At 43.0% G+C, this 26,094-nt stretch overlaps 1 protein-coding gene across 4 annotated transcripts in view; it reads right to left on the bottom strand.

Annotated features, from left to right (window-relative positions):
* The window catches only part of SORT1 (sortilin 1), a 70,297-nt gene that overhangs the window by 20,113 nt on the left and 24,090 nt on the right, over positions 1 to 26,094 (bottom strand). For 2 of the 4 annotated variants that reach the window (XM_013997288.2, XM_021090071.1), the window contains exons 2-10: positions 23,367 to 23,426; positions 21,494 to 21,567; positions 12,822 to 12,924; positions 12,162 to 12,326; positions 9,117 to 9,190; positions 6,277 to 6,326; positions 5,267 to 5,397; positions 1,499 to 1,643; positions 417 to 572 (exon numbers count right to left, since the gene is read on the bottom strand). In XM_013997288.2, the coding sequence (XP_013852742.1) occupies positions 417 to 572; positions 1,499 to 1,643; positions 5,267 to 5,397; positions 6,277 to 6,326; positions 9,117 to 9,190; positions 12,162 to 12,326; positions 12,822 to 12,924; positions 21,494 to 21,567; positions 23,367 to 23,426 (958 nt within the window). The remainder of the gene's footprint in view (positions 1 to 416; positions 573 to 1,498; positions 1,644 to 5,266; positions 5,398 to 6,276; positions 6,327 to 9,116; positions 9,191 to 12,161; positions 12,327 to 12,821; positions 12,925 to 21,493; positions 21,568 to 23,366; positions 23,427 to 26,094) is intronic. The other 2 variants (XM_021090072.1, XM_021090073.1) reach the window with 1 other exon arrangement.

The raw sequence follows: 26,094 nt of genomic DNA, 5'->3' as shown, positions 1-26,094 counted from the left end.
ATAAGAACATCCTCCACCTCCTACCAACACATAAAAACATAAAGAAACAAAACCTTAAGAATCTCGTAGGTGATTTTTTTTTGTACAATTGGGCCTTAGTAAGGGTGAACTCTGCAGAACCACTGAGAACCCAGGAGGGATCAGGCCCTCTACAAGGAGAAAAGCAGCGTGAGCCTCCCAATATACAAGGCTTATTTTATAAACTAAACAACATTGACTCCCCCCCAATCTTTCTTTCTGCCCGCTGTTGCTTGTTCTTAGTTCTGTTCACCCTAACTTATTTAAAATAGCCAGCCAGAATTCACGTGGACAGGTTGTTGGCTAGGCAAGCAACAGTACCGGGGGACTGGCCCAGTCTCCCCAAAAGCATCCACGCCCAATAGGTTTGGCTGAAGGGTGGCTGTGCCGAGCCTCACCTTCGGATAGCACACTTGTCATGTAGACGCCGCGGAGGGAGGTCACGTTGGTAAAGTCTGTCTCGCCACCTGTGGTGGTGTAGAGGTGCCGGTCCAAGGACTTGGAATAGACGATGCCTCGATCATCCGAGGTAAATATGGTGCCAAATCCGGTATCTGGGCAAAGGAACAAAACTATGAAGTTGTGGAGGGAACAGAGAGAAACACACAACAGTCTACCCATACACGACTGACTGCACACAGAGCCAACTGTCTCTTCATGACATAGACACAGAGCTGAGAGCTAATCAAGGGTTGATACTAGAGATCTTTGTGGCCACCTCTAATCTACTACCCAGCTTAGTGCCTGAAACACAGCAGATGCTTTGCTGAATGAATGAATGACCTGTCACAGAAAAGCTCTTCCCAGTTATATTTTGGTAGCAGAGGCACTGTATTTAGCTTCGTATCTTGTACATCTTTAAAACTTTATGCTTTAGAATAACGCTTCTCAAACTCTGTTGTGAAGGATGGATTTAAAATTTTTCAATTATGCACAAACCAATGCTTTTAGAAAATATAACAAAAATTAGTCACTAGAAAAAGAAAGACAAAATATGATCCACAACAATTTTATACTAAAATTTACAGATATGAAATTACTTTGCCAAATGGCTATAGGAATTTCTTTTTTCTCTTTGATTGTGACAGTGGTGTATGGAAGTTTCCAGGCCTGAATCAAACCTGCACCACAGTGGTGACAATGCTGGATCCTTAACCCCTAGGCCAACAGGGAGCTTGCTCTTGCTTTCTGTATTTATTTGGTAACAAAGAATCTGCATGTCAGTACTGGTCCTCCAACCACTTTTCAAGCAGCATTGCTCGAGAACACCTGGACATACCTACAAGCCATGTTAGAGTGTCAAAGCAAGTGACCTTTTTAACAGAAACTCCACATCAACTCTAAGACAGAGTATGCAGTAGGTCACTAATAAATTCCTAGGGGTAAGAGGAAAAACTGACATGTAAGAAGGAAAGCTGCTCAAAATAGGGTTCAGAGGTTACATCTCCGTGCACTCAGGGGGGCCACTGCAGGCGCTTACCTCCAGGCTCGTCTACGTGCATGAACACCATGTCATCGTTAGCTGCTAGAATAGAGTAGAACTGCTCCTGCCCCACAGAGGGGAGCTGGGCCATGCTCCATGTGTCCCCTTGATCTGTTGATACATGAATCCTTCTGGTTGTATCCTGGAACACATGCAATACTATCTTTTTAATTTTCCACCACAATGCCATGTGCAGTGACATCAACGGGAACATGATTATGAACAATTACGTGTATCATTATCCATTTCCTCACTGGGTACAACTGTCATCCATGAAAGGTTCTAGTACCAATTACCAAAGCTACTCCTAACCTCTCACAAAGATCCAGGCACTATTGAAAGGAAGGCTATCTTGGCTTCACCTTGGGCTTCTTCATTCTGCTGCGGCCATGGAAGACAGTATCTTGCCAGCTGCAACATCCCACCTTCCTTCAACAGAGCCAAGGCTTTGTTGGGACCATCATTAGTTTGGCTCTATAGCATTTGCATATGCTTGCTCAGATAATCCTTCAACTAAGGGTTGCTCATAGAAGTCTGTGAGATAGTCCTGGCATAATCCAAAGAACTAGATAATTATGGGTCTAGAAAATAGAGATGAAACCCAGGATTTGGAGACCATGAGGGAAGTAAGGATGAGACACATCTCTTCTTCTTCTTTTTTTTTTTTTTTTGTCTTTTTGTCTTTTCTAGGGCCGCTCCTGCAGCATATGGAGGTTCCCAGGCTAGGGGTCGAATCGGAGCTGTAGCCACTGGCCTACACCAGAGCCACAGCAACACGGGATCTGAGCCATGTCTGCAACCTACACCGCAGCTCATGGCAACGCTAGATCCTTAACCCACTGAGCAAGGCCAGGGATTGAACCCACAACCTCATGTTTCCTAGTCGGATTCATTAACCACTGCGCCACAACAGGAACTCCTGAGACACATCTCTTCTTTAAGGAAGGTTCTCAGGACAGCCGAGAGGGAGGGTACATGCACAGGCTGGGAAGAGGCGGAGGCGAGTCAGAAATTCATCTAAGGAAGCTTATCAGGGGTATTCAGCTGTTAGAGAGGGTCTGGTGAGGAAGCAATTACCATCTACTGTCTGATAAACAGTTTAAAATAGCTACTGGACACAGCTGAGTCAGGGCACGGGAATCAGTCCCCGAGCCTCCTTATGCTAAATGCTTTTTAAAGTCCAGAGACAAGTACATTTAATTTACATTTCTTACATTTCTGATGTTACTTTGAATCTTACTTTGTTATAGGGAGAAACTAGAGTTTAAAAGCACAAAGCAAAATTTTAATTTTGTAGACAGCAGCAGTATAGTGTGTAGGCAGCTACCTCTGGAATCAGACAGTCTGATTTCCCCAGGTTCCATCTCTGGGTGACCCTAGGCAAGTTACTCAATTTCCTCAAATAAAAACCGAGATACCAGTATAGCTTACGGGGTTGTTGGGAGGGTTATTACAAAATTGCTCGAGGGAATGATTTGCAGTTACTGTATCTACTTCCCCATCTCCTATTCTCTCGGAACCCACTCCAGTCGGTCTTTTTTAACCTCACTCCTCCCTCCAAGGAAATGGCTTTCATCAAGGTTACCAACAACCTATATTTTGCCAACTCCAACGGATAAATCTGAGGACTTATTTCACTCCAGTTCAGCTGAGCTTAATACAGGTGACCATTTCCTCCTTGAAATGTTTCTTTCACTTGGTTCTCATGACATCATGCTGTCCTATTTCCCCACCTCACCGGCCCTCCTGCTCAGTCCTCTTCGCTGGCCTGTCCAGTCTCCTTCCCACCTTTCTGTGCTGGGCCGCTTCAGGGCACCAGGTGCTCAGCCGTCCAGCCTTTTCTTGACGTACTCACTCCTCCGTAAGATACCCATCTAGTTACATGGCTTTAAATGCCATAATAATTTGGGGAGACTCACATACCAAAATGCTTGTTGTACATTTCCACCTAGATAGCTAATAGGCATCTTGCATCCAAAACACAAATCTTTTTTTTTTTTTTTTTGGCCACACCTGCGGCATGCAAATGTTCTCAGCCCAGAGACTGAACCCAAACCACAGCAGTGACAATGCTGGATGATAATCCCACTGCACCACCAAGAAACCCTAAAACGGAATTCTTGATTTTCCTCCTCCAAACTTGCTTCTCCTGCAGGCTTTGCCATCTCAGTAAACGGCACCACCATTCACCTAGTTGCTCAGGCCAAAGACCCTAAAATCATCATTGGTTAATCATCTGCTCTCAAATCCATGTCTAGTCCATCCCAAACACTACTGGCAATACATTAAAAAATACATCCATAATCCTACCACTCGTCCCTCATCCAGTGCTAACAGCCGGCTCCAACCGACCGTCTCTCTCGCTGCTGTTCCTGCTGCTTCCATTCCTGCCCCATTAGGCTGTTCTGCGCAGGCCTAGCCCATCAAAAGGGAAGGCAAATCACACCATTCCCCTGCTTCCCAACACGTGAAGAATGAATGGGAGCCGAGTCTTCATCACGACCTACGAAGGCCCCCATGTGATCTGGCCACTGGCTCCCTCTATTACAACCAGCCCTCCCTGTGCTCCCTGGGGCTCCCTGGTTTTCAGCTGTGCTGCTCTTCTCACTCTTCTTCAGCGCTCCACCCGGGCTCCAGCCTCTACTCTCCACACTGTCTCCCCAGCCTGGTATCCACATGGCTATGCTCTCACCTCAGTTACGTCTCAGAGAGCCCCTCTAAGCCACCCCATCACGAACAGCACTGCCCCAATTCCTGCCTCTTTCGATGTATTTACTCTGCGTTAGGTTTCTTCATAGCTTTCCTCATTACCTGTTATTATTATTATTATTTTTAGGGCCACACCCACGGCATATGGAGATTCCCAGGGTAGGGGTGGACTCAGAGCTATAGCCACCAGCCTACACCACAGCCACAGCAACGCAGCAACGTCTGTGACCTACACCACAGCTCATGGCCATGCCGGATCCTTAACCCACTGAGTGAGCCAGGGATCAAACCCACAACCTCATGGTTCCTAGTCGGATTTGTGCCACGACGGGAACTTTTTTTTTTTTTTTTTGGTTTATTTATTTTTTAATCGTCATTTCTCCAGTACAATTTTTTTTCTACTGTACAGCATGTTGACCAGTTACACATACATGTACACATTCTATTTTCGCACATTCTCATGCTCCATCGTAAGTGGCTAGACAGTTCCCAGTGCTACACAGTAGGAGCTCATTGCTAATCCATTCCAAAGGCAATAGTTTGTATCTAAGCTCCCCAACCACCCCACTCCCTCCCCCTCCCTCTTGGCAACCACAAGTTTATTCTCTAAGTCCATGATTTTCTTTTCTGTGGAAAGGTTCATTTGTGCCGTATATTAGATTCCAGATATAAGTGACATCATATGTTATTTGTCTTTCTCTTCCTGACTTACTTCACTCAGTAACCTCATTACCTGATACCATATCATGTTGTTAGTCTAGCGTCTCTCTCCCTACCTGAATATGCCAGAATTCAGATGCAGGAGCTCCAGGAGCACAATTGGTTTGCATACAGTACCTCACGCTGGGTACTAATTGAGGTGGTGACCCAGGCCAAAGCAGAGAGGAGCCAGAGAGTCAATCAGCTTCTATAAACAGGATCACCCTCAGAGCTTACAGTGTTATTAAATATTGTAAAAGGCAAGAAACTCCATCAGTACACGTAGTAAAAGCTACTATCTATTTGAGGCATATTTACAGAAATATCGGAACGGAAAGAGAAGAGGCAAACACCCACCTTATCAGCCATCACAGAGGCAAAAAGGAAACGTCCCCCAAGACCAAATGAGTAGATTTTCACACCAATGGTTTTGAAGCTTTTCCCCAAGTCTGAAGTTCTCCGTAATTCCAGGGCCCCAAGGTCAGCTTCTTAAACAAGACAAAATAGCCATTAAAATTTCACTTACTGGTGAGCCTCTCATTCAAAATAGCTGCTTCAGACTTATTTTTAATTTTACAGTGAAAGAAATTTTAATCCTATGCATGTCAATCAAGTAACAATATAAAATGACACAGCATTAGACACAGAAAATTACCATTTGGGTTTTATCTTTATACATGTGAGGTTTTATCCTGGACAGAAAGCTACAGTTTACTTAATTCCAATACAATGCTGCATAAAAATGCCACAGCCATAGCATCCTGCTTTACTTGCTTCATAACACAGTTTGAAATTATCTTATTCTAAGTTGACTTGTCTGAGTTTCTATTTTCCTGTTGATCATCCAATATCCCTACTTGACTTTAATCTCCATGAGAGCAGGCCTTGGGCGTCTTGTTCTCTTCATCCTTAAGGTACTGTTTAGCACACTACTGCAGATGCTCAAATGAATGAATGAATGAAAGGAATCTGCTGAATGAACAAATGAAAGATTATGCTTTCTGCTTTGAAACTGTGCCACTGATTGGAAAGCCAATGGCTTCCACCAACACAAACACAATCCATGTTCTTTGGCAGAAATCACTCTGCATTTCAATTTCTTATTGCTTGTAGCCTAATACTTACTTTATGTAAATACACTGCTAAAATTAAGTACACTATCTCCGTGTACGGCTTGTATTTTTTCTTTGATCTAGGCACAGCATAGTATTTTGTTGTTCTTTCAATATTTTAAAAATCATTAACAACTCTCCTTAGGTGTCAAAATTATGAGGGATGGGAAGATCTTTGATGCTTCTACCTCTTACCAGAATATTCTATCATGAATGGACACCAGGACACGCTCTTCTGGGACTAAATATACTTACTGCAGGAGCCGTTCACATAGGTGGTGAAGAAGATGGTGCTGTCTGATCCCCTATAATGAGGCAAAGACAGGGGAAGGACATGGTTCAAGACTGCCAGCAGACGGTCAACCGTAGTCACTTAGCTCAAGCCAGCCTAAGAGGCGTCACCCATGGTACTGGCCTTCTCAGACGCTGTCCACTCAATTCTTTCACAGCCTTGTGGGCAAGGTCCCCAAAACCTGGTCCCAGGTATTTTCCACAGTCTGCTACTTCTTTACCTGAACTCTGCCTGCTGCTCAACCCTGCCTCTTGCATTTGTTGGTACTGTCTTCCTTCTTAGGACGCTTTTCTCTCATGTAGCCAAATCTCACCCTCACAATCCTCAGCCTCTAGATCATGATCTAGCTCTTCCATGAAGCCATCTCTGCCACTCTGACTGGAGCTGCAAACTTCTAGAACAGTGGTTCTTGACCAGGGATGACCTTACTCCCTAAGGAATAGTTCTGGTTGTCACAACTGGGGAAGGGGTTGTATGACTAGCAGGGTGGGAAAGGCCAACGATGCTGCTCAACACCCTGCAGCCAGCCGTCACGACAAAGAATTGTCCAGTCCAAACGTCCTTTGCCCTGAGGTTGAAAAACCCTGTTCCAGAGCCCATGCTGCTCTGTGTCAGCTACTTGGCACTCCTTTGTCTCCTGTCTGGCTATTTTAATTGCATGCTTATCTCTCCTACGACACTGAGTTCTTCAGGACATGTTCTAAGTTGGACGCTTTGCTGTTGCCCCTTAGAACCTAGTTCAATGCTGTGCATGAACTAAATAATTTAGTTCTTTTATCTCAAGTGGACAACAATGTCAGAGGCTGAATTATTAATATTCTAACTTGGAAAGGGAGTTTGTAGGGAACTAGATTCAGATTCTGATGGTGCTTATAGATCAGATGTAGAGAACAAACTAGTGGTTACCAATGGGGAGAGGGGGAGGGGAGGGGCGAGAAAAAGGTAGATGATTAAGAGGCACAGCTACTATGTATACAATAAGGAAGCGACCAGGATATCTTGTACAGCACAGGAAACATAACCGATACTTTAGAATAACTGTAAATGGAGTATAATCTACAAAAATTTTGAATCACTATGTTATACACCTGAAACTAATACACTATTGTAAATCAACTATACCTCAAAAAAACCGATGCTGAGTCAGAGCATGTGCCTTCAGAACCTTAGATTGTAAAATTCCAAGAAACCAAAGATCTAAACTGTGAGTAAACAGTTAGCAGCAGCCCAGTTATCTTATGTTTTCGACACTATTCAAAGAAACAAGTTACACAAGTAAAAAATCCTGTACAGGACAGAAAATAAAATACCATTCAAAAATGTTTCAGTTTTAAAGATGAGTTTTCTATTTATTTCTTTTAGCTTTATTGAGGTATAACTAAAATTATAAGATATTTAAAGTGTACACCGTGGTATTTGATATACGTATGTAAAGGTGAGTTTTAATGGTCAAAATTATTATGCTCTTATTTGAACCCATCCTACATATTTTAGATCCATCAGGAGTGAAACAATTTGTTAACTGAGTTGCTTTATAAATTCCTTCCTGTTAACACCATATAAGATAAAAATACAATTAATTAAAATTCACAAAACAAAAGCAGATATGGCATGTGTACCAATGTGGTGCTGTAAAAACCTCATTTAACCAGCATATTCTAGAAAATGCCACTTTACTTAAGCACCATTTGTTACCATGGAGTTAATTTTGGTAGACACATTTGGCAGTTTTTATACTGCACACTCCCTACCTCCCTAAGTAGAGGACATCAACTATCGACTCTTCTTGGGATTATGGATTCCTGCGGGGAACATCAGCTGTGTGAAACTGCAAGACAGTGTTCCCACGAGCAGTTCCGTGTGCTCTCCTGACGCAGCACTAAGTCCCCTCATCCTGCTGCCTCCTCTGTCTCTGCCTGCTCTTGGAGTTCTCCGCCTCCCTGCGGCCCCCAGGCAGCAGACTCTCAAGCTGACCCATGCTTATTGTTCCAACACACATGCCCACCTCTGGCAGTGACCTGCTATCAACAGGAAACCAGATCAAGAAATTGGTTGAAATCAGTCAAAGAGAAAGAAGAGGCTCTAAACAAGGGTCTGAGCCTGATCAGAATTTTGAGGTATGAAAGGTCTTCATTCTTGCTCAACCATGCCCCAAACTTGCCAAACAAATCTCTTTTCATAGAAGGAACAAACTAAAGCCCAGAGAGGTTAAGCCACCGACTAGCACAGCAGCAGACCCAGGAGAGCATAAAGGTGACTGGACTCCCAATAAGAGCCTCCTCCACTGTGCTGTCTTTAAGCCGATGTGGGTGGGGGTGGGAGGCACCAAGAGAAGTGAATGGGTTTGCAGCAGCAACACTGGGACTCTGGCAGTCTGCCAGCACTTTGAGCTTTCCTCCTGAGTCCTCACTACACTGCACATCACTGAAAGGATCGCTAGATGAGGGGGTGTCTATCTGGGTGCGCAGAAGTTTATAAGGCTCCAAATCAAGCTGTATTTTATGTTATTGCAACTGAAGTCACCATTTACAGAGAATAAACCTTTTGCAGACAACAGTTACTCAGTACTGGCCCTAGTCTTAGACTTTATCTTCTAACACTCAGTGATACAAGGCCTTCGTTCCAACAAAATGAGAAGCTTGTCCAGGTCAAGGTTTGTGTCCTACCCCGCTCTCGTAGCCCTTATGGCACCCTGAAGGGTACCTGGCACCCAGTAAGTGCTTAATATTTATTCATGTGACTTCTGGCAGCACTGTCAGGAAAGGTTTGGGGCTCTACGCAGATGGAATCTTCTGTTACTCACCATTTGGCCAAACATACTGCTTTGTGGATTTCTTCCCATTTTCCCCCAAAATTCTTGGACACCCACAGGCCATTCTGAAAGATTATAAATGACTTATCAAAATTCCAGCTTAAGCTGTGCAGCTGCTTGTATGATCTTTAATGATTCATATCCAATCATTCAGGACAGTAAAAACACACACTGAAGTTCCATCCAAGCTGTTTAAGCCACACACACACACACACACACACACACACGGTGGCCCCTTCAGGGTCTTGGAAGTTCAGAATAACAAGTCTTATAAAGTACCTACTATGTGCTGGGCACCATACCAGACATTACACAGGGGATACAAAGGACACACTTCCTGCTCTCACGGAGCTCATAGTTTAACAAGGGTGCAGATAAGAAAGGCTGATGCATGTGGTAAGTGTGATGGAAGCACGGTCTCTGGGGTCAGGTTAGGGAAAGGAGGGACTCTGAGTTGACTCAGATGGTTTGGGAAGAAGACAGCTGAACTGGGTCTTAGATGATGAGCAGTGTAGCCAAAAGACGGCAAATGGGAGATGAAATGTCATTGCACAAAGAGAGACCATACAAGCAAAGGCAGAGAGGTGGTGAACACGTCCCAGAGTGTGCAGGGAGCCAGCGCCTTGGGACGCAGAGGAGCACAGACTCCGAGGTGGAGGAAGGAGGGGACGAAGCGGGAGCCGGTGGGGCTGCTCAGGGAGAGCCCTCCTTCAAGGCCGGCGGAGGAATCTGCTCTTTATTTTACATGAGGGCCTTGAAGCAGGTAAATGACACAATCAGTTTTCCTTCTTTAAGAGGAATACTTGGATGAAAATGGGAAAGATGGATTTCAGAGGGCTCAAACCAGAAGCAGGAAAAGCTGTGACAAACTGACACGTTCATTCATTAAGAGTTAGTGAGGCCTGAAACCACGGCTGCGAGGAATAGGCTCAGGAAGAACTTAGACACTAGATTGGTAAAACTGGAGAGCTTTTCCTCTAGGGCAGGGTGGGAATGTGAGTGGGAGTGCAGGGGAGAGGGAGAGGATGTGGGGGAGTGAGAGAGAGAGGGCGAGCTGAACACTCTGGGGTCCTGGCTGAGGGATAAGCAGCACAAGGATGAAGGGAGGAACAAGTGTGAGAAAGCGCAAAGAAGAAGTCAGCAGCAGCCTGAGCTTGAGGGACCTGTGAGCCATCGGCTAGAGATACCATGGGGCTTAACTAAGAGAGGAATCTGCAGCCCTGGGGAGAAGCCTGGACCAGGAACAGGGGCTTGAGAATCTTATGTGTTCAAGCGCTAGTGAAATGGCAAGTGTGGAAGGGGCTGCTCAGAGTAAAATGAATAATAGGGATTTAAGGGGAGGTTGAAAAAGTTTAAGAGACCAAGATGCAGTGGTTAGGAAAGACAACAGAGAAGCCAAGCCAAGTAGCATTCCCAAAAGGAGAGACTGGTTGGTGCTTTCAAACGCAGCAGAGACCTCCAAAGGTAAGATCGACAGTTTCAGTGATGTTGGCAGCACGAGCCAGCAGAGGTGGGACAGAGGAGCGCGGGTCTGGGCAGAATGGTCTGCAGCGCCCCTGCCCACACACCCGCCACTCTTCTTCCCCCTCTAGGAGTGCCTGCCTCCCAGCTTCTCTCATTTACCCGATTTTACTTACAAACAGGGAGGGGCCTAATATCACCTATTTGCACTTTATTACAAATTGGTCCACCTTCTCCACCCTGATTATTTGCACTCCAAACTTACCCTTAATTGGAAGAAATTTCAGGCAGGTTGCGCCTGCCTCTTCCTGAGGATAGTCTGTCTCAACAAGCTCCAGGTACTTGGTAATGGCGGTGGGGTGGTCAAAGGCATGAGGATGGTTTTGTCCATTCCTCCAGGGGTCCTCTGATTCCCTTGAAGGGCCTTCAGCTCAAGCTGCCGAAGGCCAGCTTCCAGGAATTGTCGCTGGAGATCTGAAGGCTCCCCAGCAGGCTAGTTTCCTTCCTCTGGGCTCCTTTGGCTAAGCTCAACTCTGACCTTCCTTGAGCCCGCCAGCCTCACCTCGCCCCAAAGATCTGCCTGCAGGAGACCCAGAACTCAGACCTCTCTTTCAAGCGCCCTTCCCCCTTCCTATGCCCTCCATGTGTTCAGACCAACCTGTCCATATTTGCTCATCCTATTTCTGTCCTCAGAATGGTCATTACAACAATGGCTCTCAAATTTTAGTGCGCTGGCTCAGCTGGGGAGTGGGTAAAAAACACGAGCCACCTCGCAACCAAAAGTCACCGATGAACTAAATCTGGATCAGGGCTGAGGAATCTGCATCTTAAACCAGCCTGCCAGGGTTTCTATCTGATGTTGCTTGTCAGCAGACCACACTCTAAGAAATAAGATGTGAGAGAGCCATATAAACATAAAGTATAATTATGACTCTATCATTGTCTAGCAACCCAGCCACTCTGGGCCCTTAACATCAAAAAGGCGGCTGGTCCTTCAGGAAAGGACAAGCTGAGCTGCTCCTCAGGAACTTTCAGAAAGGAAGTGGGAAGGACAGGGAGAGACAATGGTTTCTGGGGAGAGTATAGGAATGTGGGAGAGGGTACAGGGGTTTAAGGCTCTGGATATTTAATACATGGGTGTCAAAGACAGAAAGCAATAAGCTTTACATACTAAGGGCCTACCAAGCAAAAAATTATGAAAATGTGGGTTGGCCACAGGAAAGGAACAATAACAACATTAGGAGTTTGACAACTCATGTCTGTCCCTTGCAGCACAAGAAAGATTACATTAAACTGTTTCCCAGTCCATTACTCTACAGCACATATCTCTTCACTTTTTAAAAGCTGTAATGTCAACTAGCCATTAGACATCATACTTACCTGGAATAGATAGCACATGAATATTGTACCCTTTACCACACAGGAAAAAAATGCCAAAAATACATACTTCATGCCATATGAAGTCACCAGAAAACAGTCCAACATAAAAGCATCACCTACAGGGTCCTTTGAAGACAGTATATGTTGAGACCATAAAAATGCAAAAACCAAGACAAGTTCTTCAACTAGACTTACTTCGGTGCTGAGGGCTAACAGATGATCAGAATTCTGAGGGCTATACATCATCTGAGTCAGAGGGTGAAAAGGGAGGTTGGTCTGAATGAAGTTCTTTGCAAAATCTGATGATCTGAAGATTCTTCCTCCATGACTTCCCCCCGACACCTCTGCTGTTAAAATCACCTGATCAGGGAGAAGGAAGTTCAGAATCAGGCTCTAACACGGCACAAGTACCGGAAGTTCTCACACCATTTCTATCAGACATCTGTTAAGACAATTCCAGTTTCAAAAGTAAGAAGGATTATAAAAACAGATTAGTTGATACACTCTACTTCTCAAGTGTTAAGTCTTTTCAAAAACTACTGTCCTGAATTGGGGTAGTGCATTGTATTTATGAGGCTGAGTCAGGTCAGTTTGAGATTAGCTAGTTTCCCAAAAGGCTAAAATGTTGTCTTAAGATGTACACCTTGTAATGTTAAACCACCACCAAATAATTATGGTGCATCTTGGACAGGGACTAAAAAAAGGAAGCTGTGTGCTAAATTCCATTCTGCTGTGATCAGCATGGAATTATGTTCGATTTTACAATACAGTAAAAGTAAACTAAACACATTGTTGTGTATCAGCAGACCATTCAAGTATCAACCTGTGACTGTTGTACATGTATAAATGACTCACCTTCCCAGAGTTCTCAGGACCAATAGCCATGCCAAATTCAGTTCGAATGAAGGTGTTATTGATGAGATTTGTAATATCCTTAAAGTTCTTTCCATAGTCCTCACTGAGAGGAAGGGGAAAAAAAGACAAATTTAGAATGGAGTGGGCATGGACACTGCTGGGTTCCTACTCAGCTTCCACTGCTCTCTCGCCAACTTTACGGAGTACTTCCCTCCTCCAAAGGTCCCAGCTTCAGGCGAGCTGATTCTACCCTTCCCCCCAGTGCCAGGCTGATTAGCGGAAGGAGGTTCCAAGCCCTCACGGGCGATGGGGTCAGGAATGGGAGAGTGACCCTGGCTGAGCCAGTCAGACAACGGGGGAAAGTGGGGCCCCTCGGGGAACACATTTAAGACAGCCACCTAATGAAATGATCTGTTTCCCTTTAGACCAGTGGTTCTTTTTTTTTTTTTTTCCCCTGCTCTTTAGGGCCACACCTACCGCATATGGAAGTTCCCAGGGGTTGAACTGGAGCTGCAGCTGCCAGCCACAGCCATGCCAGATCCAAGCCACATCTGTGACCTACACCACAGCTCGCAGCAACCCCAGATCCTTAACCCACCGAGTGAGGCCAGGGATCGAACCCACATCCTCATGGGTACTAGTTGGGTTCGTAACCCACTGAGATACAACAGGAACTCCGTAGACCAGTGATGCTTAACCAGAATATTTTTGCCCCATTCCTCTACCGCATCAAGCAAATATTTGGGAATATCTGCAGACATTTTTGATTATCACAGAGGTGCTACTGGCATCTAAGAAGGTGAGGCCAGAGGTGCTGCTAAACACCCTACAATACACAAGACAGTCCCCCAAACAGAGTCATCTGGCCCCAAATGTCTACAGTGCCAAGACTGAGAAACCCCCATGCTGTAGTAATGTGAATGTAAAACAAAAAAAGGCTATAGGCCTTCTGACACAATGACAGATGAAGCCAGCCTAAGTAGAGAGTACTGCAGAGCCAATTCCGGAGAAGCAGAGACTACGACACTGGATTGAATCGACCCTGAAACCCATCCTTCCTCTGTGTTTAGTTATGAGCTGTGTTCTGAAACAAGGTCATTTTAAAAATAATAATACTACACATGAATCCTAATATTTGTTCTTTCTGGTTACCCAAAATAAATGATCACTTTTGCATATATCTGTGGTATAAATATGTATTAGAATATGCATGTTAATAACAAAAAAAAAACTGCTGAGATGCACATATTTTTGGAATAGAGCCTAATACCCCAAAGAACATGGAAAATCTAGACATTATTTAAATAAATGGGAAAAAAGAAGTACTCATCCCACGGACTTCTGGTAAGACACAGCATGAAAATTCCTACTAAGGTGAAGGACTCAGGAGGGCATGAAGATATATGTTCTTTTCAGAAGATACATGTTGACTGATCAGCAACCCAAAGGTCAACAGCCAAGAATCATAGACTTGTTTTTTGTTTTTGTTTGTTGTTGGTGTTGTTTGCTTTTTAGGGCTGAACCTGCGGCATATGGTAGTTTCCAGGCTAGGGGTCAAATTGGAGCTGCAGCTGCCAGCCTACACCACAGCCACTGAGATGCTGGATCCAAGCTGCGTCTACAACCTGCACCACAGCTCACAGCAACACCATATCCTCAACCCACTGAGCGAGGCCAGGGATTGAACCTGCATCCTCATGGGTACTAGTCGGGTTCATTACCACTGAGCCACAGTGGGAACTCCACACCCTTGTTTTTGAGCACTTTTCATTGACAATATAGAGGAATTTGTGATATGATCTGACCTGCAGACATTTAATGAAAAGTAACAGTAAAAATCCTATAAAAGCTCAGAAAATATTATGTTTCACTTTTCTCAACAATCAAACAAGCACAGAATCCTTGTTTGGTTGGCTTTCAGGCATAATCATTTTTTTTATTCCTTTAGTTCATTTTTGCCATGATTAAGTCACTATAAATTATAAAAGCAACAAGGATGACAACAAACCCTAAAAAAAAATTATAGTTTTTACTAATCTGAAAAGTTTATACAGCTAATCCTCATTATTCGCAGATTCCCTATTTGCAAATCTTTCTACTCACTAAAATGTGTAACCTCAAAATCAATACTCAAGGCACTTTTATAGTCATTTGCAGAACTGCACAGGTCGTGACAAATTTGAATCACCCAGGACGCACGTTCCCAGCTGAGGTCCAACAAGGGGACACTCTGCCTGTTTCAGCTCTTATACCAAACATGAGTATCTTATGGTCTATTTAGTACCATGCATTTTGCATTTCTGTGCCTTTTGTTGGTGCCTTGCTGTTTAAACAGCCCTCAAGCATAGTGTTGAGATGCTGTTTAGTGTTTCTGGAGAAAATGTGTGAGTTAGATAAGCTTCTTTCTGGCATGGTTATAAGCTCAATGTTAATGAATTGACAGTATACATAAAGCATCTTTAAACAGAAATACACATAAAGGTTATGTACTGATCAACTGATGAAAATGAATGCTGTGACCAGAGGTTTGCAGGAACCTGATTCTCTCTCTCCCCTAAGGGTAATGGTTCGGTATTCACTAGTTCAGTATTCACGGAGACTCTGCAGAATACAACTATTGTGAATAACAAGAACTGACTATACTGAGATTTCCAGTTAAAAGATCAATAGGAAGACTGTAGCTTATTAAAATGTGCCCAAAGAATCATGGACCTGAAAACACTGCCAGGTAAAACTTGCAGAATTGGAATTTACATTAAACTGAACACCCAATACTTGGTCTCTTTCTTAAACCTTGTCTAATGTTACCTTATGTGTTTTTATTTAACATTTCATTGTATTTTATCCTTATTGGAAAATTATACATAAAATACAGGTGGGAAAATAAAGGTAAAATATTATAAATAAAATCACAACTTTTTATCAGAAGGAATATGAATATGTATTTGGGGTCCTTATCTTGCTTTCACTGAAAAGACAACTCTAAGAATAGGTATTCTGATGAGACTATTTCTTAAGTGATGAAAACCTCCAGTTTTATGATTTTTATATGCCCTAAGTTTGTAAAAGTGAAACTGCAGTAAAATGCCATCATCACACATTTCAATCAACTTCTTATTTAAGAAATAAAAAGCAGAAAAATATATCTTGTAAATGGAATTCATGCCAATCTTGTAATTAAAAAATGTTAATGCAATTTACGCTACTCTTGTAACTAAAATATGTTAATGGTCATTGTTAATAATCTACTATAGTCAGGTTAACGATCTACTGTAGTGAAAACTGAACCAAACAAATCATTAAAAAGGCTGTCATAGGAGATGCCTTGGAGAAGCTGGTTTACTAAATTCTGCTTTAGTATTTGTTGCATATCTTTACGTTATTCATTTAAAAAAATCTCAAGTAACATCATGAAAAACTTACACTGACTGTGGAGTAATCTTTAATGTGAAATTCTTGGTGATTTCTTTATTAATTTCCAAAATTTGAACAGCAGGAAATAGAAATCACTACTAAAATAGCCCAGTAGTTTTATGGTAATTTGGTACAGAATTCTGCCATAGAATAATGCTTACATGTGCTTCACTAAGTTAATCTTACAATGAAAAGTTAGACTCAAGAGGCCACAAAGCCAAAAAGTATCAAACATCTTTTGGATGCCAATAATAAAATTATCATCTTAACCATAACTAGTTTATTTCCTTTTTAACTCCATATCTGCAAGTAAGAGGCAAATGTACTTTATTATATGAGTATTCCTTAGCAGAGAATCAAAATTTATACTATTCAAATATGACTCATTTAAATTGAAGATATTTGTGTATTATTAAATTTTACCCCATCATTAATGGCCAGGGACTTTATTTCCCAAATCTTCCAACCATCCCTTTTTACCACCTAAGGACTGAGTCATACTCCCTCTAACACAGAGTAGTGCACAGGCAACAGAGATGAATTCCTGCTCCTCCTGTGCACCCCTGTGCAGCACAACTTCCAGCAGGTAGCATGTGATTAGCTATCTGAACAACAGCTAATGGCATGCGATTCTATCTGAATCCCAAATGAACCTCTGACCACACATAAGATTTAGTAGAGAAAGATAATCCAATAAATAATACAATGATTAAAGCTGTGAAAGACAGAAGAGTGTTCACAGTCGACTCAACAGGCTTTTATTTCTCAGCTGGAGAAACTCAGCATATTCAGGACTCATTCCCATCAAACTGCTCCCCCTTTTCCCGTTTCTGAAGCAACCCGTGCCTCTAGGCTGGTGTAGCCAACAAACATGAGTCACTTCAGACCAGGCCAGCCCAGCTGAAGAGGCAAACGACGAAGCATATTTAGAGTTTTCACTTAAACTATGGAAGAGTTTTCACTTCATAGCCAAGAGGAAGTAATTAATATTCAAAATGACCTTGGTTAAAAACCAACCAACCAAACAACCAACCAACCAAACAACCCTGCTGGGCAATATGAAGAAAAAGAACCTTAGTAATATGATCCTATGCTACACAAAGAAAAAGAAAAAAATGGATTACTCTCTGGTCAAGTCCATGTTAGTGGTTTCTCACAAGACGTCATAGGATGGAAAAGGGCTGAGTCAGATGGTGGTAGATGATGAAACAGTAACACAGTGATACCGTTCTGTTTTGGTTTTGGTTGTTTCAAAGTAGGCACAACACCAAAAAGCAAAAGGATACGGAAACAAAGTTCTGAAGATACATTTCACTCCCCATGGAGACGACTCAGGAACCCGTCAGGTCCAGTTCTAGCCACATGATTAAAGAGCACTATGAAGACTAAAAAGTGAATTCAGAAGGCAAACAGCAAAGTGGCTTAAGCAACAGGTTTAGAAGACAATTCAACCAGGACAAGGAGGAGTTTAGTAAATAGGCTTCAAAACATATAGGGATCAGGAGTTCCCGTTGTGGCGCAGAGGAAACGAATCCGACTAGGAGCCATGAGGTCACTCAGTGGGTTAAGGATCTGGCGTTGCCGTGAGCTGTGGTGTAGGTCCGCAGCTGTACCTCTTGATTCGACCCCCTAGCCTGGGAACCTCCACATGATGTGGGTGAGGCCCTTAAAAGCAAAAAACAAACAAACAAAACCATGTAGGGATCAATCAGAGAGGAGGTTTTTCATTTGCTACCAAAAAATAGTATTATTAGCATACTCTACGGCATATGAGATATTTATCACAGCAGTATTAACAGTACTGAAAAAAATTAGCTACAATTTAAGTGTCCAAGAGAATAATAACTTCTATCAATCAAACAAAAATGATAAGTTACTAGCAGAGAGAATATGAAAAATACATGGTATGAGCACTGACCACTCAGAATGGTTATGGTTGATAATGCCAGGCATTAGTAAGACTTGCGGGTTGGCAGGGGCAGGTAGTGTGTACATTTGTAGATGCCACCGAGGCATATGGGGGTAAGCAAAATCACTTTTTATCAACTGGTATGGAAGGTTTTCATTTTTTTTTCAATGATTTTTATTTTTTCCATTATAGTTGGTTTACATAAATTCATTTTAAAAAGCTGGCACCACAGTGCCAGTATATACTGACCACATGCCATCTCTGACCATTGGCATGGCAACAGCTAATAGCACCAAGTTCTTACCCTACGCCAGGTACCGCAAGGCGTAACTTGCGAGAGCTCTAATGTAGCTGTTATTATTATCCTCCTTTTACAGATGACAAAAAAAGACCCAGGGAAGTCAAAGGACTTGCCCAAGTTCATTCTGCTTACAAATGACAATGCTGAGATTCAACCCCAGGCCTATATGCCAGTAAAATTCAGCGACTTTGCTTCCCAAGACTATAGAGCCGTATGGTGTAATATTCAAGGGGGAAAATTAAGATAATAAACTCTAAAGATTGGGAGTTCCCGTTGTGGCACAGTGGAAACAATTCCAACTAGTATGCATGAGGATGTGGGTTCAATCCCTGGCTTTGCTCAGTGGGTTAAAGATCTGGCACTGCTGTGAGCTGTGCTGTAGGTCACAGACTTGGCTCGGATCCTGCACTGCTGTGGCTGAGGTATAGGCTGGCAGCTGTGGCTCTGATTCAACCCCTAGACTGGGAACTTCCATATGCTGCGAAAACAGTAAAAAACAAAACAAAACAAAAAACCCCAAAACAAACAAACAAAAAAACCTCTAAAGTGTAGTTGACTTTAGGGTGAATTTTTTCTTTTAAAACTTCCAAATGTTTTATAATGTGGTTGTATTGCTTTTCTAAAGAAAGATGAGTTGGTAAGAAACACTGTACCATAAAGATTCTATGACAGTAAAGTTTTTTAAAAACTGGAAAATTTTTACTAAAAATTTTTACTAAATTTACAAAATTTTTAATGCATTTTCCCCTTCCAAGACAGAATATTTTTCATCTGTCTGAAATGATTCAACTACTGTTTTAATTTAGTGAACAAAATCACCTAAAATCACAGCTCTTCTAGAACTAGGGTTCTAAAATACATTGTCAATCCTTATCAAACAAATAAAAAATGATATTGGTCTAAGAATTATTAGAAAATGCCAAGTATGCACTCATTCAATTAATATGTAGTACTGCCCATCTGCTATGCATCGGTTGTTCGGCTAGCTGCTGAAGAACCCCAGTTAGTTAACAACCTTGCCTTCATGGAGCCTACAACAATTCCACAATGGCAATTCCTTCTTGGCCTTTTTTTCTGTGTGTGTGTGTGTGTGTCTTTTCTAGGGCTGCACCTGAGGCATATGGAGGTTCCCAGGCTAGGGGTTGAATCAGAGCTGCAGCTTCTGGCCTGCACCACAACCACAGCAACACTGGATCCTTAACCTACTGAGCGAGGCCAGGGATCAAACCCAGTTCCTAGTCGGATTCGTTAACCACTAAGCCATGACAGGAACTCCTTTCTTGGCCTATTTTTAAGCCAATGTCAGTGTACTGAAGGGCAGAGAGCGCTAGCTCCAAGCTCAGGAGTAGCAGTCAAGGGTCACCTATTGAGGAAGGGAGGCTGGGCTGGTCCCTCTCAGTTTCAACATGGGTTCACTCCCACCGTGGCCAATATTCAAACAAAGAACCCCGAGAAAGTATGATGGCTCCTGGGCGATCCTTTGGCCCTGAGGTTAATTTCTATGTCATCTGCGGGGATGTCAGATTTCTTTAGATCTCTAGGGGAAAAACAGGATGACACAAATGACTGAGACGACAATTAGCAACTTCCTGGATTTACCTGGTTTAGAATCTTAAGAGTAAAGGAAAAAACCCTACTCTTTAACCAAGGGTACCTTTGAGAAGACAACTCTAAAACTTGTGAATGTCACAATATGGACTATGGTTCCAGAACATACTGTACCATCATTATCACCAGGCACTTTGGCAGGTCTGATCTTGAACCCTTCCTCCTGATCTAAAAATAATCTGTTTGGGGCTCAAAATGTTAGATAAATAATATTCACTTGGAAGGTACAGTATGAATTGTTACTCCAGGGGAACAAAAACTGTTTTGTGCTCATAATAAACAGAAAGATGGTTAAACTCTATGTTACCTCCCCTCAAATAAATACTCATTTAAGGAGTTCCCGTCGTGGCACAGTGGTTAACGAATCTTACTAGGAACCATGAGGTTGCGGGTTTGATCCCTGGCCTTGCTCAGTGGGTTAAGGATCTGGCGTTGCCATGAGCTGTGGTGTAGGTCGAGGCTTGGCTCGGATCCCGCATTGCTGTGGCCCTGGTGTAGCCAGCAGCTACAGCTCTGATTGGACCCCTAGTCTGGGAACCTCCATGTGCTGCGGGAGTGGCCCTAGAAAAGGCAAAAAGATTAAAAAAAAAAAAAAAATCCATTTAAATACACACACACTCCTGCAGTTCCCGTCTTGCCACAGCGGTTAACGAAGCCAACTAGGAACCATGAGGTTGCAGGTGAAATCCCTGGCCTCGCTCAGTGGGTTGAGGATCCAGCGTTGCCATGAGCGGTGGTGTAGGTCTCAGACGAGGCTCAGATCTGGCTTTGCTGCGGCTCTGGCATAGGTCGGCGGCAACAGCTCCAGTGCGACCCCTAGCCTGGGAACCTCCATATGCCGTGGGTGCAGCCCTAAAAAGACAAAAGACAAAAAAATAATAATAATAAAAATAAATAAATATATTTATTTAAATATATAGACTCTTCCTTCATCTCCTTTACTGTTTTGTTACTCAGTCAGGTCAACCTATTCTCCTTGGAACTAGATCCCTCTTCATATTTCTTCAGGTTGCCGAGCAGATATTAAAAAGTGTGCTGAGCATGACAGTCTGGTGAAAATTAAAGATGGCTAGACAATCTTTTATTCTTTGCCTTTTTCTAGGGCCGCACCCGCGGCGTATGGAGGTTCCCAGGCTAGGGGTCGCATTGGAGCTATAGCCACCGGCCTACACCACAGCCATAGCAATTCGGGATCTGAGCTGTGTCTGCGACCTACACCACAGCTCACAGCAACGCCAGACCCTTAACACACTGAGCGAGGCCAGGGATTGAACCCGCAGCCTCATGATTCCTAGTCAGATTTGTTAACCACTGAGCCATGATGGGAACTCCTAGAAGATCTTTTAAATCACTGTCAGACCCCATCATATCTAGAAAAGCAGAGAAATTACATTCACATTGTGTTACTGAAATGCCCCAACCATATACTATGCATCTCACCTTCGATACAGCTTGGACTGTCCAAAAGTCATAATTACCAGTGGTACATGGAAGGTAGTCAGGACTAGGATGATCTGGAGAGACAAAAGCATGTGGTCCATAAGAAAGATAGTCCAATTACAGGCTTGCATGTAATAGGATTAAACCAACATCAGAGAGATTGCCAACAGCCCTGCTTCACAGCAGCCTATATTGCAATATATCTGAAAACCAAGAAGGACCAAGTGATTAGGGCTTACGATGATTCAAAACCTCAACTCATTCTGAGACGGTCCCATCACCTACACTTGAAGCAGTGAGACAGAGCTAACAGACTCTACATTACAGTAACAGGAGGTTTTAACTACCTTGTACTCACATTGTTGTAAGATATTCTCAGGGAAGAATCATCTCTCTTTCTGCTTACAGAGGCTAGAAGAGTGTGGGTGCTCTAACAGAGGTCACTCTATCACATCTATCCTTTCCTCTTCTCCCTGCTGCTAGTTCCGCATGAAATTAATTTTTTTGGGAGGGGCATGGCCGCAGCATGTGGAAGTTCCCAGATCAGGGCTTAAACCTATACCACAATAGTCTGAGCCGCCGCAGTGACAATGCCAGCTCCTTAAACCACTATGTCTCAAGGGAACACCAAAATTTTTTTTTTTTTGTCTTTTTGCCTTTTCTAGGGCCACTCCCACAGCATATGGAGGTTCCCAGACTAGGGGTCGAATCAGAGCTGTAGCCGCCGGCCTACGCCAGAGCCACAGCAACGTGGGATCCAAGCCGCGTCTGCAACCTACACCACAGCTCATGGCAACACTGGATCCTTAACCTACTGGGCAAAGCCAGGGATTGAACCTGCAATTTCACGGTTCCTAGTAAGATTCATTAACCACTGTGCCACGACGGGAACTCCAAAATTAATTTTTAAAATATTTTTTCTAGAGAAAAAGATTGCATAAGATTCTGATAGATTAGAACAAGAGGCTAGGGAGTCTCAAACAGCCACATAATAAGAAATCTTGGAGATATCAACTATCTTAATAAATCATGGAAATTAGGGAACATCTCAATTTGAGAAGAAAATGAGACATGCTTAAAGAAATTCTACCAGGAGCTTAAAAATTAACTTATGACCCTGATGTTCAGCACCAAAATTACATTTCTTTCAACTCCTGATATGGCGTGCCTCAACGCCATGATCCATTCATGATCCATACATGATCCATACATTACCAGGATACTAAAGGGGCACGAACTGTGGCCCCTAGCCTTGCTCAAGCAGGATAATAACAGAGCCAGGTAAGGCCAAGCCCTGAGGCCAGTGAATCTGCAGCATCCCCCTCCTGGGAGATGGGCTACCTTCTAGGAGGGATAAGGAAGAGCTGACTGACCCTTGTTCCATTCCCCCAATCCTGACAGTAGCTCCTTAGTGGTAGGGGAAGGGACAACATATGGAGCTGAACAATGAGAAGGCCATGGCCACCACAGTCCTTCAACACTAACAGTGGGAAAGGGCACAGGGACAATACAGTTGGAGGAAAAATGCCAAGCTGTGTAAGGTGCAGTTTTCTGCTTCCACACCGAGGCTTCCCCAGGCACTGCAAGGCCCCTTCTCGCACAGAGAACTCTCTCCTTCCTCTTGCTCCTCTTGATGCCAACCAGCCACCAAGAGCTAAAAAGGTGCCTCTCTTCCTCTTATGGAATAAGGTGTCCCAAAGATGTTCCCAGTTTTAAAGAAACCATAGCTATCTGAAAGTCTATCCTGTGAACATGTATTTTCTCCGATTGAGGCAGAAACACTTTTAGAAAGTAAAACATCCAGTGCTTAAGCTCGCCAAATCTTCACCAGCTTCTTGCTGGGCCACATGAACAGACTCCGAATATTACTTACCCCAGTGCTATCCCCAACCCAGGACAAGGACACCGAGCCACTGAGATCATCAAACACATGCTGTAAGGGAAAAAAAATTCATTTAGAAATGACATCTCCTCTTCAATCTTTGACTTCTTTAAATAATTCCAAACACTACCGCTTTCAAAGTCATCTATGTTTATAACTATAAGGAGACATGGATTCCTGGAACAAAATTTGGAAGAGACAGGATTTAACTACTTAACCTGAATTACAAATAACTTAGAAATTTTAATTCTCTCTCATCCAAAGCAAGCCAAGCAGATGAGTTTTCTTCACTGTACCAGATGGGAGATGGGTTAATCTAATTGCTGTCTCCAACAGAACTAAATATATATAAAGTATTCTTAGGATATTTTAAAACAAGGGATCACAGCCCACAATGACAGATATAATTGTAACCCGATCAGCACAATTTAAATTTCTCTAAGCAGCCTTCACAGTACAGCTGAATAGCTAATAGCCGATTCCTTTTGCTTCTAGGCTAACTCACTCAAAGTGACAAGGGACAGAAGCAAGAGTAAATGCTCTTTTTTCACTTTATAAATTTAGTAACAACAAAACAATAATAACAATAGAACAACCTTCCTAGAGTTGTGGTGAGAGAGGGGAGACAAAAAAGCAAATGCTGGTATATTCTATCCAAAAAATGGTAAGCATGTTAAAATGCAGGTTAATAAATATTGCAGGTGCTTCTGTATTTTGGTTTTCAAATACTTTCTTCTCTATTTATAAAATAATATATATCCATTATAGAAAGTGTAGACAATAATGGATATAGTAAAAAAAACACAGGAGTTCCCCCATCTTATCCCACAGAGACATTCAAGGTTAACATCATGCCTCTAATCATCTAGTCTCTGTCACTTTTTGGGGGGCCATGCCCATTACATGCAGAAATTCCTGGGCTAGGGATTGAACCTGTACCACAGCACTGACAACACCAGATCCTTAACTGCTAGGCAACCAGGGAATTCCAGTCTCTACCACTTTTTTAACTGATAAAGAAACAATACCAAGAGGGCAATCCTAGCACTTGGTAAAAATTTCCAACCATGTAGAAATGTTGTGGTAAGAAGAGAAGATCCTTCCTCTTCCCCAGAGGGTGAAGAGTTTAGCATATATTTCTACTCAGTGTTGACAATTATGCTGCTCCCTTAATGAAGACTTAGATCTTGAGATTTTAAAAATCTTAAATATGCCCTGCCTTTCCAAATATGAACAGTGCCTTTAGGAGCTGAGGATATAATTTTATATTTGTGGTATTCCCTGGGCCTGCACAATCAATGAGCATTTGTTGAAAATGATTATACATCCTTCCCAAACCACAAACTTGATCTCAAAATAGAACCTGCCTATAATGGTGGGATGCCAGCTGCTTGGTCACTCAAGTCACCAAACCCAACAGAGGAGTCTGAAGAAACAGAACTCACACACTGTTTTGCTTATCTTCCAATTTTCTTCTGAGATCCTCCTAAATGGGCCACTGAATTCACCTATGCTATTTCCCCTCTGCACTGCAAGCACCTCTGAGGTCAGGAGAATCTCCTACACAATCCCTGTAAATAGCACAATCAGTGCCTCACAGACAGCTTGCTCAATAAATGCTCGTTAACTCCCAAACACTTAGGCAGAACTTCTCACAGCCTCTGCAGGACAGAAAGGCTATTCATACATATAAGCTGGCCAAGCGTCTGAGAAAAAGGAGGTCTGCTAGAGACATCTGGAACCAGAAGCTTAAGACACAGCAGCGTGTCTTGTAAGACAGCACACAGAGCCAGAGAGCATGTTCTCCTGAATGAGGACACGTGTCTGAAATTACATCAAAGAGCTCCTTGCGGAGAAGCAGGAATACATATACCCAGCGCTTCCACAAGCACCAGACAGATCACAGGGGCTAAGAGATATCTAAACAGAGGCTCACTTTCCAAGAAAGGTTCTGACTAGGATAAAAGAAAAACTCCATCACTGGAGCACTGGCAATCTTGATCAAGCTTTCACTTTTCAGGCAATGCTCTACTCACATCTCCTATCGCTAGGTCACGGGAAGAGGAGGATTACTAAATGACACTAGCAACCTTCGATTTAACCCAAACAAATCAAACAACAGTTGACCTCATTCATCATCCAGAGGGCCTTTGGAAAAATGCCGGTGCGATTCATTAACCGTAATCGTGGCCTTCTGCTGTCCTTAACCTACCCTGCCCTTCCCAACCACCAATTAAATTTCGCTTTTGAAAATATACAAACTCACTGAAAAAACTCATCCATCTATAGAAAATTAACTAAGTTTTCATATTTCGGTCTTTACCATTCTTAATACTGTTGAGTATAAAAAAGAAAAATGAAATCAGATCTAACTACAGACCAAAGCTCAGGCAGAAAGAAAAGGTCACGGAGTTCAGGGCTCATGGCTCAGCGAAGCTGTGCGTTCAGTGGTTAATGAACCCAACTAGGATCCACAAGGGTGCGGGTTCGATCCCTGGCCTCGCTCAGTGGGTTAAGATCCGGTGTGGCTGTGACCTGTGGTGTAGGTCACAGACTTGGCTTGAATCCTGTGTTGCTGTGGCTGGGCGTAGACTGGCATCTGCAGCTGCGATTTAATCCCTAGCCTGGGAACCTCCATATGCCAAGGGTGTGGCCCTAAAAACCAAAAAAAGAAAAAGGAAAAAAAAAGTAAGAAAGAAAAGGTCATATGGAAAGAAGA

Source organism: Sus scrofa, chromosome 4, assembly GCF_000003025.6.
Source record: "Sus scrofa isolate TJ Tabasco breed Duroc chromosome 4, Sscrofa11.1, whole genome shotgun sequence".
In the NCBI taxonomy this organism is placed as follows: Eukaryota; Metazoa; Chordata; class Mammalia; order Artiodactyla; family Suidae; genus Sus; species Sus scrofa.
The sequence above is the reverse complement of the archived record's forward strand: the minus strand, read 5'-3'. Positions and strand labels throughout refer to the sequence as shown.